General features: G+C 43.9%; 1 protein-coding gene across 1 annotated transcript in view; it reads left to right on the plus strand.

Annotated features, from left to right (window-relative positions):
• The window catches only part of UBR4 (ubiquitin protein ligase E3 component n-recognin 4), a gene marked incomplete at its 5' end in the record, with an annotated part of 81,370 nt that overhangs the window by 53,026 nt on the left and 12,911 nt on the right, over window positions 1-15,433 (plus strand). Inside the window, 22 exons of the mRNA XM_085305233.1 lie at window positions 513-752; window positions 1,894-2,032; window positions 2,586-2,711; window positions 2,888-3,016; window positions 3,482-3,825; window positions 4,045-4,135; window positions 4,529-4,613; window positions 5,026-5,153; window positions 5,939-6,068; window positions 6,569-6,726; window positions 7,249-7,358; window positions 7,569-7,710; window positions 8,508-8,589; window positions 9,169-9,342; window positions 9,806-9,927; window positions 10,313-10,510; window positions 10,636-10,716; window positions 12,940-13,027; window positions 13,428-13,555; window positions 14,003-14,110; window positions 14,387-14,506; window positions 15,222-15,412. Coding sequence (XP_085161359.1) covers window positions 513-752; window positions 1,894-2,032; window positions 2,586-2,711; window positions 2,888-3,016; window positions 3,482-3,825; window positions 4,045-4,135; window positions 4,529-4,613; window positions 5,026-5,153; window positions 5,939-6,068; window positions 6,569-6,726; window positions 7,249-7,358; window positions 7,569-7,710; window positions 8,508-8,589; window positions 9,169-9,342; window positions 9,806-9,927; window positions 10,313-10,510; window positions 10,636-10,716; window positions 12,940-13,027; window positions 13,428-13,555; window positions 14,003-14,110; window positions 14,387-14,506; window positions 15,222-15,412 — 3,114 coding nt within the window. The remainder of the gene's footprint in view (window positions 1-512; window positions 753-1,893; window positions 2,033-2,585; window positions 2,712-2,887; window positions 3,017-3,481; window positions 3,826-4,044; window positions 4,136-4,528; window positions 4,614-5,025; window positions 5,154-5,938; window positions 6,069-6,568; window positions 6,727-7,248; window positions 7,359-7,568; window positions 7,711-8,507; window positions 8,590-9,168; window positions 9,343-9,805; window positions 9,928-10,312; window positions 10,511-10,635; window positions 10,717-12,939; window positions 13,028-13,427; window positions 13,556-14,002; window positions 14,111-14,386; window positions 14,507-15,221; window positions 15,413-15,433) is intronic.

The following is a 15,433-nucleotide window of genomic DNA, read 5'->3' on the forward strand; positions in this document are numbered from 1 at the left end:
GCAGCCCTCCCCGCCCCCCCGCTGTGAGGTCACAGGAGCCGCAGCCCCTGCCCGCTGTTATGAGGTCACAGGGACCACAGCCCCCCCCGCTGTGACGTCACAGGGAGAGGATTACGATGTCACAGAGCGAGGCTGCTGTTTCGGGTTGGGAAGGAGCAGGGGGAGCGCAGGAGATCTTCGGAAGTCGGGAGCCTGTTCCCACGCGAGCGTCTTTCCTAATGGAGGTGAAAATCCCTAGGTGTTGTCTGAGGCACTGAAGTTTTTCCATGAGGCATCAACAGCTCTTTAATCCAAACTGGTCTCTCCCTGTGAAGCAGATAAAAGCTTAAAATGCATTCCTGGCTACGTGTCATGTCAGTGCAGAAGCTAAGGAAACGAATCCTAGAACTGCTCTCCATTCATCCCCTTTAAAGTCGATTTTGAGCTGAGGCGGTTGTGTTTGGCTTCCYTTCGTCTGTGGGCAGGAGGGTACTTTCCTGTTGAAAAGAAATGCGACTTGCTTTCTTTCCCAGGCCGGCTCGTTGGCACAAAGCCAAAAAAGTCCAGCTGACCCCAGGCCAGACGGAGGTGAAGATCGACTTGCCGCTGCCCATTGTGGCTTCCAACCTGATGATTGAATTTGCAGATTTTTATGAGAATTACCAGGCTTCCACGGAGACCCTGCAGTGCCCTCGGTGTAGCGCGTCTGTCCCGGCCAACCCGGGAGTGTGTGGGAACTGTGGAGAGAACGTATACCAGTGCCACAAGTGCAGGTACGTCACCCTCGTGCCTGCCCCCGGAGTCCGTGCAGGGGGTTTCTGGAGCCCTTGTGCTGTTGCCCGTGTTGAATGTTCAGCAAAACACCCTGCTACTTAAATACATGATTCTGGTTAATACCGCTGCACAATCAAGTTAGTCTAGAGTATAAAACAGGCTTATAGGGATTTAACGTTAATGCAGGCGAGCAAAAGAAACCTGATATGACAATGTTGAAAGAACACAGAAGTTTCAAATCAAGCCCTCAGAAGTTTAAGAAAGAAGATTCCCAGGGTAAGGTTATTTTTGGCTGGCCTGTTCAAGGGTTGAGAGGCTGGGCTTCGGTTACCGGAATGTGAACAGGGGGTGCTTTCTGTGCAGGATGGACAGTGCTCGCTTGTCTATTCAGTGCTTTTGTTGTGCTCTCCTCATTCAGACTAAGGCTCAGGGCCTAATTTACTGTGCGCTATTCAGGCTTTAACCACAGAGTTATAAATCCTTCTCTTTTTTCTTTTTCGAGATCTGTCTCCTCGTCTGATATTTCTCCTCCCCTTGTGGTTGTCCCACACTCCCCTCTAATCCTGAAGGGATTCATGGTGCTTAGGAGATTCTTCGCAGGGATGAATTGATTATTGGTATATTGAGAGGTTTTCATATCCCCGGTTGAGTTACAGGAGCTGTAAATCAGTTTGTGTCATGCTACTCTGGTCTGCAACAGGAGATAGTTAAGTGTGCTGTAGCTAGTCCTCCTGCAGCAGTGCACAGTGTTAGCTATTCAAAATATAGACCTTAAAAAACCAAAATGGATTCTTTTTATCTGTATTCTCAGGGCACAGTGCCCTAGTCTGGCATTCTGCTGGGAAATAGTGTAGTTAAAGTAGCGTTGATGAGAACAAATTCATATCCATTACTTCTTACTGGGATGAGTATGGTAGCTATCCTGTAAGGATTTTTGGTGCCTGATTTATAAGTTGTGATTTACGTGTACCTTATGTATTTTGCTTATGATGCTTTCCCAGGGCAATTTGGTAGATGAGCCGTTTTATGGGCCATTCTTCTTTTACTTGCCAAGTGCATTCACAGCTTGCTTATGTCATTCCCCTAGTTATCTCTGTAAGCTTAACAGCCTTCTTTTGACTGTTCTGGCTTGCCTTTCAGATCCATTAATTATGATGAGAAGGATCCTTTCCTTTGCAATGCCTGTGGGTTCTGTAAATACGCTCGCTTTGACTTCATGTTGTATGCCAAGCCTTGCTGCGCAGTGGATCCTATAGAGAACGAAGAGGATCGAAAGAAGGTGAGACTAATAGCTGATTCATTTGCTTTGATGCTGATGATCTCAAAAAGATCTCAGTTCTGTCTCTGTTTTTGAGAGAGGTACGGAGTACAGTCTCTTGTTTACTAACTTACTCCACCAAATAGATAATTCTTCAGATGATGTTATCCAGTGCTTTATTTCTCCTGAACTAGCTATCTAGCACTGCACCTCTCTGTCTTGTTGTACAAGAGGGTGAATTTGGAGGAAGCTTCTTGGCACATTTGCTTTGCAGTCATCTGTAGGAGCTTCTCTGGCATCTGGAAGCAAAGTATCAAGGATTCTGGCTTCCCTGTTGCATTTTCTGCAGAGGAATCTCACTAGGCTTTCTGTGCCTGGGTTTTGATGTGTGGCCACCATGATTTCGAGGAGCCCACGTTCCCAAAGCATTGTAATTAGTGCTGCTTCTCAGTCAGAGACAGAGAAAGGTGGAAGAGAAGAAAGACCTGGAGGCTATGGCGTGTAGTTTTATGGAAGTGGAATTAAAAAGCTTGTCAATGTAAAAACAAGAGTTTCCTTGTCTTTTTATTTGTAGGCAGTAACAAATATTAACACTCTGCTGGACAAGGCTGACAGAGTGTATCACCAGCTAATGGGACACCGACCACAGCTGGAAAACCTGTTGTGTAAAGTGAACGAGGCTGCTCCTGAAAAGCCACAGGTAACAGGAGACAGATGCATCTTTGCAGAACCCTTGCAGGAGACAAGCTCGTGAGACACTGACCTTTTATACTGCCCAGAAGAGCTAAAGGTCTTTGCCTCAGCTGCTGCTCTGTGGGTGTTACTTGTATGTGTAGTCTCTGCATCTGATTTCTTTTGTTTTCCCCTCTGTTCCAGGATGAATCTGGTAGTAGTGGAGGGATCAGCTCTACCTCAGCTAGTGTGAACAGATACATACTCCAGTTAGCCCAGGAATACTGTGGTGACTGCAAGAACTCTTTTGATGAACTTTCCAAAATCATCCAGGTACGATGCTGTTTGATTTGAATTTAGGCCATTTGTTACCCTATATTACCAGATACAGTGCACATCAGAAGTAGGAAGTAAGATGCTGCTGTTCTGTGTTCAGTGGTATAGCTAATGATAGGTGTTCAACTGCATATTTTCAGGGAAAAGACCAAAAAGATTGTTTCTAAAAGCTGCATTTACTGTGAATGTAATTGATGTGTAACCTTTACAATATTATATTGCATGTAATGCAGAAAACTTGTCTTTCTATAGAGCAGATAACTGAGTTAGGCTGGGATTTCTAATGGATTTCCCAAGTGTACCATTGACTTGAAGGATTTTGAATTTTGAGATACTTGGTTAGCAAGGTTTCTCCATAAAATATGTAGTGAAAAAGAAAATAGCATAGCCGGTGAATAGGATTAGCAAACGTGTACTCTTTCATAATTCCATAGTTTTCATTTCTCCTGCTCTGTATTGCAGAAAGTGTTTGCCTCTCGAAAGGAGCTTCTGGAATATGATCTGCAGCAGAGAGAGGCAGCGACTAAGTCCTCACGAACTACCGTCCAGCCCACGTTTACTGCCAGCCAGTATCGTGCCTTGTCTGTTCTAGGCTGTGGCCACACATCCTCAACGAAATGCTACGGCTGTGCCTCAGCYGTCACTGAACACTGCATAACATTGCTCCGGGCCTTGGCCACCAACTCTGCCATCAGGCATATCCTTGTGTCCCAGGGCCTTATCCGAGAACTGTTTGACTACAACTTGCGCCGTGGCGCAGCCACTATGCGGGAGGAGGTCCGTCAGCTCATGTGCCTTCTGACCAGGTTAGGTCTGATTCTGTGTTCATGTCTGGTGAACTCTGGAAAGCCACATGCTTAAAAAAAACCCTATTGGAAAGGTCTTATGGTGGAGATGTCTTACATATGCTGTATGTTTTTGTACATTTTTCATCATTTAAGTTGAAACCACAGGAGTGTTGAGTATTTAGTATGCATAATATTAAATACAGAGYATAATAGTATTTTCTTTGCTTCTGAAATTAGGGACAATCCAGAGGCCACACAACAAATGAATGACTTAATCATTGGGAAGGTTTCTGCAGCTCTGAAAGGACACTGGGCAAATCCAGACTTGGTAAGAAACTGCARTGTCTTCCCATTTCTCTTTTCTGACCTCCCGAACTGCTGGTGTTTGCTAGTTATTGTATCTTCTCTATTATCACAATCTGTCTGTAATATGGATAGCGTTTCTGTCTTGGTGGGAATTAAGATATATGTCAGAGCAAATCACAAAGTTGTGCAAAGATAGACACACAAGTTTCCTCAGGCAGTTTTGCCTGTTGTAGCTGTGTATCGCAGCTTCCCTTGCAGCCTCTCAAACAGATTGCTAGTTATCCCAAATAGGCATGGGATTAAGTTTATTGGGATGCCTGTGTTTTGAACATGGGCTTTTTATTATCAAAAGACAAAAGTGACTGCTGCGTTACCAAGAATTCCTGAGATTTTCCATATGTTGTCTGTATTACAGGCTAGCAGCCTCCAGTATGAAATGTTGCTGCTAACAGACTCTATCTCGAAGGAAGACAGTTGCTGGGAGCTCCGACTGCGTTGTGGTGAGTTCGAACRACTAATGTGAAATCTTTATTTTAAAACATTATAACCACATCTGTGTACAGAAACGAATTTTTTATGGAAGAAAAGTGATCCTGGCTCAGATGGCTTGTGGTTTGGGTTAGAAGTGCAGTTAGCACCAGATACATTATCTTGAGATGAAGCTATTTTTTTGACTTGGGAGTGCKGAGAAGCAAAAAAGTGGAGGAATAAAGCTGGAAGGGAAGGATGGCAAAGTTCTTTCCTGTAAGAGAAAATAAATGTTTCTCATTCGTAACTCCRTGAGAGTGTGATAGCTTTAGCTTAAGGACATGAGCTTTTACCAAATACTGAGCACTTCTGATGTGCTGTGCAGAGCTATAGAGGTGTCACATCTCCACGTCCTGTGTATTAACACTTATATCCTCCTTTCAGCTCTCAGCCTCTTTCTGATGGCGGTGAACATTAAGACCCCAGTGGTGGTGGAAAACATCACCCTCATGTGCCTGCGCATTCTGCAAAAGCTGATCAAACCGCCTGCTCCAACCAGCAAGAAAAATAAGGTACTGCCTCACACAGGTGCTGAGCAAAGCATGTCAAAGCGAGCTGATTGAAGTCTGGCACACCAGCCGTAGAGAGAAACACCTTTGGGAGGATACTAGAGATTTCTTTTCCTTGTCACAGTTGCTGGGGAAGCACAAGGGCAGCAGGTTGTGTCCCGTGACTCTTGCCTTTGCAGACTGAGAATTACAGATTATTAGTTTCCATTTTCAAATGTTGTTTGGTGGCTTTACTACTATTCAAGACAGTACTTTGCTTTTATCCTTTCAGATTTGTGGCATGGGGGAAGARGAAAGCTACTTCAAAACTGCAACTTAGTTATTTTAGGCAAGCTCTTGGTGCTTTCACCAGTTCTGTAGAATCAAGTACCTTTGACTCAAATTTAAATGTAGAGCTGCAGTTCCGATAATATGATATYGATTGGCTGCTCTTACTTGGAAGTTGGATAACGTTTGCAAAGGGGAGCTATGTTTCTCCCTTGGCTTAGCTATCTGATATTCATGGCTTGATGTCAAAGATGAGTGTACTGATATTTCAGTAGTATCAGCATCTTCTTTAGTCTAAAGTATCTATCTTAGTTCATTGTTCTTAGTAGTGGGAAATGAGGAAAGGAGTGTTGCTTGACTCACAGCAAAATTGGAAATAACTGCTTTGTAGGGATAAYGTGCTTTTATGCAAGAGCTACATTTACCTATCCACTGAGCAGGTGCAGCTAATGGTTACACCTGCAGGAGTAACTCTTAAGAGGGCCAAATGTGACTTCCACAAATCTCTTTTTGCTTGTTAGGATGTGCCTATGGATGCACTCACCACTGTGAAGCCTTACAGCAATGAAATCCATGCACAAGCTCAGCTGTGGCTCAAGAGGGACCCCAAAGCRTCATACGAAGCTTGGAAAAAGTGCCTCCCTGCCAGAGGTAATCTTGAGCTTTCATCTTGGTGTGATTTAGCTCACTTTGTGAAAGAGTATGCACGTCCTCCAAGTTTAACAAGGAACACGCTTGTGTAGRGGTGTCAGCTTCTGTCCTGTGACATCAGATATCATCTTCATGCTTAGCTGTAGTCCTTAGCAATTACAGCACTGATCTGTCTAGGCTACCTGGCTAAATCTCTGAGCAGAAAATGCACTGTACCTGAAGAACATMGTGGAAAATCAAAAATGAAATTTGCTGTTTATTTAAAATGAAAGCAGCCAACTAAAAGGTAGAATTGAGTAACCTGAGAGGCTCTGGGATTTGCATCTGGATTGGAGGTGAACGTATGTCCAAATGGAAGTGAAAATGGCAGTAGAAAGAACCAAGAAGCTTCTCAGAATTCCAAATGGAGTTGGAGGTGGTCCAGTATGCAAAATAAAATACAAYAGTGTTAGTAATTACTAGCTGCTGACAGTTCTCTTAAACTGTGTTCAATTTTGCAGGTATAGATTCCAATGGGAAAGCTCCCAGCAAAACTGAGCTTCACCAGCTCTACTTGTTGGAAAAATATGTCTGGAAATGGAAACAGTTCATGAGTCGCCGTGGGAAGAGAACTTGCCCTCTGGATCTCAAGCTGGGACACAACAATTGGTTGCGTCAGGTAAGTGCTAGTGAAAACTTGATTGGGATGCACCAACCTATCCAACAGCTTAGGACAGAGTTAACCATCAGAGATTATTGATGCACATCTTCTGTGTACTTTGCAGTCAGTCTGAGCAGTGATTTTTTTGGAGAGACTGTAACATCTAATTCTGAGAAAGATTTGCAGCTTTGTTCCATACAAATGCTGTTTAAAAATGTTTATCCAGTATTCTGGATATGCTCTCGGAGTCTTAAATTGCTACGATGCTTCTACCAGTCTAATAGCTGCATTTGGACTACTGGGTTTTCATCGGTCTTGTACAAAGGCTTTTCTTCCTGTATACGTGCATCAGTATGTCGCCTACGCAGTGCGTTGTTTGAAAATGTTGATGGAGAACAGGGTAGACCACCTCACTGAACCAAGTCTTCGAGAGAACAGAGGTGCACTGCTATCCCGATGTATGCTTTGCTGTTTTAGTAAAATGTTGTTAGTTTATATGTGCACATCAAATGATACCTTATTTTAATGCTCTTACCTTAGGTGCTGTTTACTCCTGCCACGCAAGCCGCCAGGCAGGCTGCGTGCACTATTGTGGAAGCTCTGGCTACCATCCCCAGCCGTAAACAACAGGTCCTTGATCTCCTTACAAGGTATTTCTTAGGATGCCGCACTTGGCAGCTCCGRAATGATTTTTCTCTGATTCCCGTGAGAATTTTTCTCCCTAAAAATAGGGAGAAAGTTTGGATAAGTTTCGGGGGGGGGGGGGGTGCTTTTTAAACTTTCTTTCTATGCTAAACTTAATTTGTGAATGTTGCGTATTGCTGTGAAGCAGTTGCCAACCAGTGCTTTCTTTTCACAAGCTACCTGGATGAGCTGAGCGTTGCTGGCGAGTGTGCTGCTGAGTACCTGGCACTGTATCAGAAACTCATCAAACCTGCCCACTGGAAGGTCTACCTGGCTGCCAGAGGGGTTTTGCCCTATATTGGCAGCCTCATCACTAAGGTATGGGTCTCTGGAGGAGCTGTGTAGCAGTGGGAAGCTTGTCCCTGCCTTGTCAGTCAGCTCATTTAACACTTTGAGATATGTTACATCTCTCTATTCAGTGCCCTGTTGCTGACCCGTGTCTGGTTTAGAAAGTTTGTACTTTTGCAGTATCTGTCACCTCTGAGCACAAAATAACTCCAGCTGTATCTGGCCTCAGTGCAAACTGGCCAGTTCATGTTAGGTAGCTTTTCTCTGGGCRTCTGTGCTAAAGGGTATAAATATTGCTCCACTGACTTGGCACTGGGTCCTGGCTGGAAGCTGTCTTAACTGGCAGACTGGACTCCAGAAGCCCTTAATGACAAGGGAGGATGAGGTGTGCTACTATTCCTCCAGTGTGAGTTACAGCCTGCTGAAGAGGGAACGCTTTTAAGTTGTAATCCTCAGATAGTGGGTTTTAGCAGTTCGCTAGTGAGACATAACTCAGTCCCATGACAGATAACACCCTCTGTGTTAATGGTGGTCCTGAGTCCTGTGCACCTAGAGCGCAGGGGGCACAGCCTGGCACTGAGAGTTGTCCTGGAGGGCCACTTGAGCARAAAGAGGGAGAAGATCGGGAGAATATTTGGGTCAGTTTTTCTCCCCCTGTACTTCAACACTGCAATTCAGATTTCTCTGTGGTTGGCTGTTTCTTTGTTATGTTTCTTTGCACCCTGCGTTCACATACAGGTCAGTTAGTTTTCAGAGTGTTGGACACTGTCCAGCTAGTCATTATCAGCATTGTAGTTTATCCTAATGGGCATGTTAATTATTTTCAGGAAATAGCTCGTTTACTTGCCTTGGAGGAAGCAACGCTCAGCACTGATCTACAGCAGGGATATGCCTTGAAGAGTCTCACAGGTATTTGCTGGCATCAACAGAAGTCATATAGTGGGATTAGAGACAGGGTGATTGTTGTTCTATTACAGCACGTAGCAGAGTTTTGAACAGATGTGCTGCAGTGTTCTGCAAYCATCGGCATTGGAATTTTACCCATCAGTTTAGCTCTGTCAGTGGATAGATTTTTCCCATAGGTTTTTGTGGTCGGTTTTAGTTTTTAGTTACCTGAACTAATTTTGTGTCATGAGCAAACTTTGTTGTATCACTTTACAACAAAGTGATACAACATGTTCTTCTCCATATTTTGATTACATTTATTGAACAGTATAGTTCCCAGGACCATTGTAAACACTGCTGATTTATTCCTTAGTTATTAACATTTTAGCAACTTGCCCTTTTATTTCATTGTGGTGGCTTTTCTTTGCCGTCTCTGGTATACTTTTTTCAAAAACTTGTTTGAAATGGAAATACATCATATCAGTTCGATCACTCTTTTTCATATTTTCTTTTATGATGGAGCTTCGTATTTGCTGGCCACAGGAAACTTTCAGCTAGCAAATCAAACTGTTTCTACTTCCTAAACGTTTCGTTTCTGTATAGGTCTTCTCTCTTCCTTCGTGGAGGTGGAGTCTATCAAACGACACTTCAAAAGCCGCCTGGTGGGTACGGTCCTGAACGGTTACCTGTGTTTGAGGAAGTTAGTGGTGCAGAGAACAAAGCTGATCGATGAAACCCAGGATATGCTGTTGGAAATGCTGGAAGATATGACAACAGGTAAAGCCACTGGAGTTCCAGAAATCCAGACTCTAAATCAACCAGGAAGGAAAAAGCAGGTGGTATAACTACATAAAGGACTCATAAAGGTTCTAAAATGCTACTATAGGGATGGGTTTTGTTGTTGTTGTATTGTTGTTTGTTTGTTTACTGGCTTGGACCTTTTAATATTTCCTTTTGGCACAGTAAAGGTAAATGACGTTCCTGGAATCATCTCTTATTTCCCAGAAATTTAAACTTCCTCCTTAACCGGGCTGTTCTACTGCAGCACAAGCATGCAAAGGGGTTTCCCAGTAACCATGCCAATAAACAGCCTTTTCTTTGCTAGGTGGCTGGTACTTGAAAGAAGAGGGCACCAAAGTGTGGTTCTTGCTGCATGAGGATTTGTTGTGTATATTGGGTTAAAATGGAGCCCTTAAAAACTGGTCCATGTGTCTCTCTTAATGCTTCCTTTTCTTGGCAGGCACAGAATCCGAAACAAAGGCATTTATGGCAGTGTGTATAGAGACTGCAAAACGTTACAGCCTTGATGACTACAGGACACCTGTGTTTATCTTTGAGAGACTTTGCAGTATTATCTATCCTGTAAGTATACAGATGGCTGTAGCATCACTTACAAAATGAGACTTCTTGAATAAAGTTGTTTGCATTTCAWCAAAGCAAAATAATAGCATAGACAATGATGATTTAATATTGGCCAATGTAGAGCTGTAGTAATATGCTGTCTGGTTTTGAGGTTTTAATATTCAGGTTCCTTGCTCWGGCCTGTTTTGTGCAAAGGAGAACAGGTAGGGTTGTCATTTTGCGTTCTTACCAAAGTCTGTGTGAGGCAATATAAAGCAGGATGCACCAGTGATGAAAGGACTTATGGTTTAGGGATGCCCTGCAAATTGCTAATATGTGAATGCAGGAAATGGAGCGTGTTTTGGGGGGGGAAAAATGTCACACTGCCTCCGCTTTTACTCTTTAGGAAGAGAATGAAGTGACTGAGTTCTTTGTAACGCTGGAGAAAGATCCCCAGCAGGAAGACTTCTTGCAGGGCAGAATGCCAGGCAATCCCTACAGCAGTAATGAGCCTGGCATTGGGCCACTCATGAGGGACATCAAGAACAAAATCTGTCAGGACTGTGACCTGGTAGCTCTGCTGGAGGATGACAGTGGAATGGAGGTGAGAAAGCCCAAGTGTGGATGTCTTGCACGGACATGTGGAACTCGTTCCTAAATAGCTTATAGCTGCTAACCTAGCAATGCGGTGTGAACTTGTTCGAGACTTTTTTTTTTTTTTCCTTTCAGCTTTTGGTGAACAATAAGATCATTAGTTTGGACTTGCCTGTAGCTGAGGTCTACAAGAAAGTGTGGTGTCCTACTAATGAGGTATGTGTCTGTAGCRTCGTCTTTGATATTTTAAAAGAAAATCATACGAGTCGGGATTTATTTCCTGGCATATAATTTTCCTAGCTATAATTGTTCAGCACCTTTTTGTGCTCTATTTGGATACACTGTTGCTCAATTCTGCAACATAAATGACTTAAAAGGGCATAATACCRACCCAGGTGAGTGTATTGAACTTAGGGTGTAGCACGTGCAGTTATCTGAGCTGTCATTGTGAGCAACAAACTTTCTTACCTTTCCTTTGAGGAAATGGCTGAATTTTGTGTCACTGCCTTTCAAAACTCGCTTCACGCTCCATCTGCACATAGCAGTTTAATGYGAGCGTACAGCCTGGGATACCAGATTGCTCTGTCAATCTGCATTTCAGARATGAACCCAAATTATTTGTGCAGAGAGAGCGTCCAACATTTCTCCGTATCRCTTTGTGCTACTACTGTTGTGCTTTTCATTTAGAACTCCAAGAACTTGGCAGATATAATCCACTCAATTCGCTACAGGCAGGTATCGCCTGTTTTCCAGAAGAAGATAYGAACACAACAGTCTTGAGGGACTAGGCCAACAGTGTCACAGCAAGCTCATTCCAGAGGTGGACATAGAGCCCAGAACAGGCCATTCCCTTCGTGTTTGTGGTGGCCACTGAAACTCCCACTGAAAAGGAGTCTGTCAGAGTGAATCTTGCCCATTACCGATGTGTTCTCTAGAGGTTCTGCTAGTAGCACTGGAGATCTTAAAAGAAGACCAGTTTGCCTAATGTTTCTYATTCGTTCTCCTGTTTGAGTTGATTATACTCACAGGAAAAAAAAATCAAGCTTTGTTTAAAAAATAACACACGCTGTGAAATCCAGCCCAGGCAACTGATTATTTTTTAGTAAGGTACCAATTTTGATAGGGAAGCGAGGTGTAGGGCTTACCCGCTGAATTCTCATCTGAGCTCTCATCACGTTTCCAAGGGGAATAACTCGTGACGACTGCGTGTGCCACTGCGGCCCGCGTGCCCGCTCCGAGCGGGGAGCTGCCGTTCCCGGGGGATGCTGCACTGTACCCTACGCGCTCCGCTCCTGAGGTGCGGTGCTGGCCGGGAAAGGCAGAGTTTGCTCAGCAGTACGGTCGCCGAACGGCTCTCGTCCGTCTTCCTTTGTGCACACCTTGATGAAGCACTTCTGGAGCTCCGGCTCACGTTCCCTAGGAAATAGGCAGGCTCACAGGAAGCCAACCTCAGGCCCCCTTTTTGTTCCCCTTGTCTCTCACTGGCTTTTTTTTTTATTATTATTATTATTATTATTCATCTGCCGTTTTACCAGGGACCCCTGTGGTGTTAATTGCTGGTCTCTAGTGCGGCCTTTGAGCAGATCTTCCCCCCGGGGCTTTCCCGGCGCTTATGTATTTGCTGTGACATTAAGCACTGCTTATTCCACATTAGGCTTAGTGCGCTTTCTGACAGGTTTTCTCTTGCAAGGTCTCCTGCTTCCAAATCTGGGATTTTTCCTTTCTGCTTTTTATTTAGACCTATGGATTAAAATGGAAATTTTAGTGATATGCAGTCAGTATTTCCAGCTGGAAATGCATCTAGAAAACCAACCCCTTCCCAGAGTAAAAGTGTGGCTGGTCCTTTACTGTTTTAAGCTCTCTACTTGTAGCAATATACTGTCTTAGTGAAAGCCCATTAAATTGCCCTTACTTCTCTTGTTCCGTTTTCCATCGCTGCAGATTTTTCATAGTTGAAAACATGGCTTCAATTAGCCTCCTCTGCTTCATTTATTGGGCTATGCCTTATCTATGTATATCCCAGGTATGCTGTGGAATACCCTAGAAAAGGAAGGTTGATGCATAAAGCAGACATTTCTCTATAGATAAATGCATGTTCTGCTTGGACAGATTGTTCCTTGATGCTAAAGGAGGGRACCGAAGGAGGAAAGACTTTATTACCACACTATCCATCTAATTGGCAACATCAGGAAAAAACGGACAGACCAGCTGATGATTTGTTGAACGTTTTTGCAGGTTGTGGCTTTGCAGTTGTTATTTTTAATTCATCTTAATAACGGGAGGATGAGGGAGTGAAAGATTGTTCTGTGTTATCTTCTGTCAAAAGAGCACAAAGGAGAGAGAGACTTACATGTCTGCTGCCCACTGTAAAGAAAATCACACTCGTGTACGTGTGTCCAGACAGGCATAGTTAATATAACGCTCTCCTTTCTCTCGCAGGGGGAGCCGATGAGGATCATTTACCGCATGCGAGGGTTACTAGGAGATGCCACTGAGGAATTCATCGAATCTTTAGACTCCACTACTGGTAATGCACTTGTCTCCYAAAAGCTCGGATTAGATTTGAAATCTGAGGGGTTCGCTGTAGAGCAATGACACTCTTATCCTTTCTGCYGTGAGCTTAAAGTTGATTGACATTACTTTTGCTGCATTTACCTGCTTCCCCCACAGTGAATGCTGATTTTTAACAACACTTAAGGGCTGTACTTTCAACCTGAATACTTGTATGGCACAGGACCATTCACTGGTGCTCCTCTTCATATTCCTGCTCATCGTTCTTTTCAAATTTGACATGGTTGCTGTAACTTCAGCTGCTGGTACATGTGGCCTGCTGCTCTGTTTTTACTTCACTGTTTAGTCCTCTGTGGGCTGCCTGAGCTTGCCATTGTGGCTTCTTCCTTTCTTCATAATCTGTGTGTATCCTGTAGATGAAGAGGAGGATGAGGAAGAAGTGTACAAGATGGCAGGCGTGATGGCCCAGTGTGGAGGCCTGGAGTGCATGCTGAACAGACTGACTGGGATTAAGGACTTCAAACAAGGCCGGCACCTCTTAACGGTGAGTCTGAGCTGCTGTTCTTTGGGGTTAGGAGTTGTGTGGCAGGAAGTTCCACAGACATGAGTGAAGTTTCCACCTTTTGCCATTTGTCTTATGTCTCAGTTCAAGTGCTGGAGCAGAGGTTGCAATTCACTCATTTATTAAAATCTGAAAATTCCCTTCTTTCTCCCTCCCAGTCCCCTCGGTTAGCAATTCTTTACAAARCTTTTGAAACATGTAGAAGCCAAAGAGTTGATAAGACTGAATCRTACCTTGCTAGAATGATTGTTTTCTGTCTTGGTTATAACAGAAAACCAAAGCTGTTCAAAGGTTAATGTTGGTATAAAACTGACTTGTACTTTACCCCTCAATCTGGAAACTAGCTAAACGATCAGGTGCTTTTTGTTTCAGTAATATCTCGATGCTCATTTTGAAGCTACAGCACAGAATGCRTTCTCTGTTTTTTAGGTGCTGTTAAAACTGTTCAGTTACTGCGTGAAGGTGAAAGTAAATCGTCAGCAACTGGTCAAGCCTGAGATGAACACTTTGAATGTCATGCTGGGAACCCTTAACTTGGTAAGGATAACTGAGGGGGTGCAGTTAGCTTGCGAATGACCGGCACCAAGCCAGTCCTATTCAACAAGTAAACTTGGGCTTCYGTAAAGTGTCTGCTGTGGCCTTGAATATGAGTTTAAAATTACCTCAGATTGTCTTCCTTCCTTATGACAACTGTAAGAGATGTCTGGACTACTACTACTTGTAGCCATTCCCTAGCTACAAGTAACAGGAAATGTATGGCTCAGTTAGACCTGTTACTGTTGGTGCTATAAAGAGTGCTGTTATCTTCTCCAGGCTCTTGTGGCTGAGCAGGAAAGCAAGGACAGTGGAGGAGCAGCCGTGGCAGAGCAAGTGCTTAGTATAATGGAGATCATACTGGATGAATCCAATGCAGAACCTCTGAGTGAGGACAAGGTGAGGGGCTGATCGGGAATGTTGACTGCGATTCAAGGCTTGTGCGTGTCTTATTACAGTGATGCTGAGCTTCAGGACTTGTAGAGGTGTGTTGAATGGGAGTCTCGCCCTTCCCAGCCGGGTCTTAGCCGGCCTTGGAGGTAGGGCAAGAGGAGTGCCCTGAACTAAAAGCACTGTGAGGCTGCTTCTGGATGGTTTGTGCATGGTTGAGGTGGGGGAGAGTAGGTACTGCTCGGATGCCTTCTCTGCTCCTTTGGGTCACAGGGCTGTGATCCGTAAAGAAAGAGGCCATTCTGCCTTTAGTTATTGAGTGCTTTTGTACATATTGAGAACATAGTTGATTTTCCAGCTATTTGGGGATATAAACTATCTCCAGTTTACATACCAGTCATTTTAAAAGATGAGAATGAAACTTTTCTTATTTTAATGTAAGAATCTGACTTCTTTGGGGCAGAAATTAGACCTTTTTGACTAGAGAATGCTTTAACAGTAGGTGAAGGAAGTCAGGTGTCAGCTAGAGGAGTTGATAGCAGCCATTCCACTGGACATTTGGGAATGAGGCTGGCTTTTTTTCTTTTTCAGCCTATTTTATCAGGGTTGAGAGCTCTAATTCATCAACATCAGGGCGGTATACCAGCTACTGGGGAGAGAGAGAGTTTTCATGAAGGATGTTGATTAATTCCTGAATGTAAACCATGCCCCTCTTCCTTTGCAGGGTAACCTCCTCCTGACTGGTGACAAGGATCAGCTGGTAATGTTGCTCGATCAGATCAACAGCACTTTTGTCCGCTCCAATCTCAGTGTTCTGCAAGGCCTGTTACGCATCATTCCTTACCTGTCCTTCGGGGAAATGGAAAAAATGCAGATTCTCGTTGATCGATTCAAACCCTACTGTAACTTTGATAAGTATGTCAACAGATTTCAACT

Source organism: Rhea americana, unplaced genomic scaffold, assembly GCF_003343005.1.
Source record: "Rhea americana isolate MKP2758 unplaced genomic scaffold, rheAme1 scaffold_217, whole genome shotgun sequence".
NCBI lineage: Eukaryota > Metazoa > Chordata > Aves > Rheiformes > Rheidae > Rhea > Rhea americana.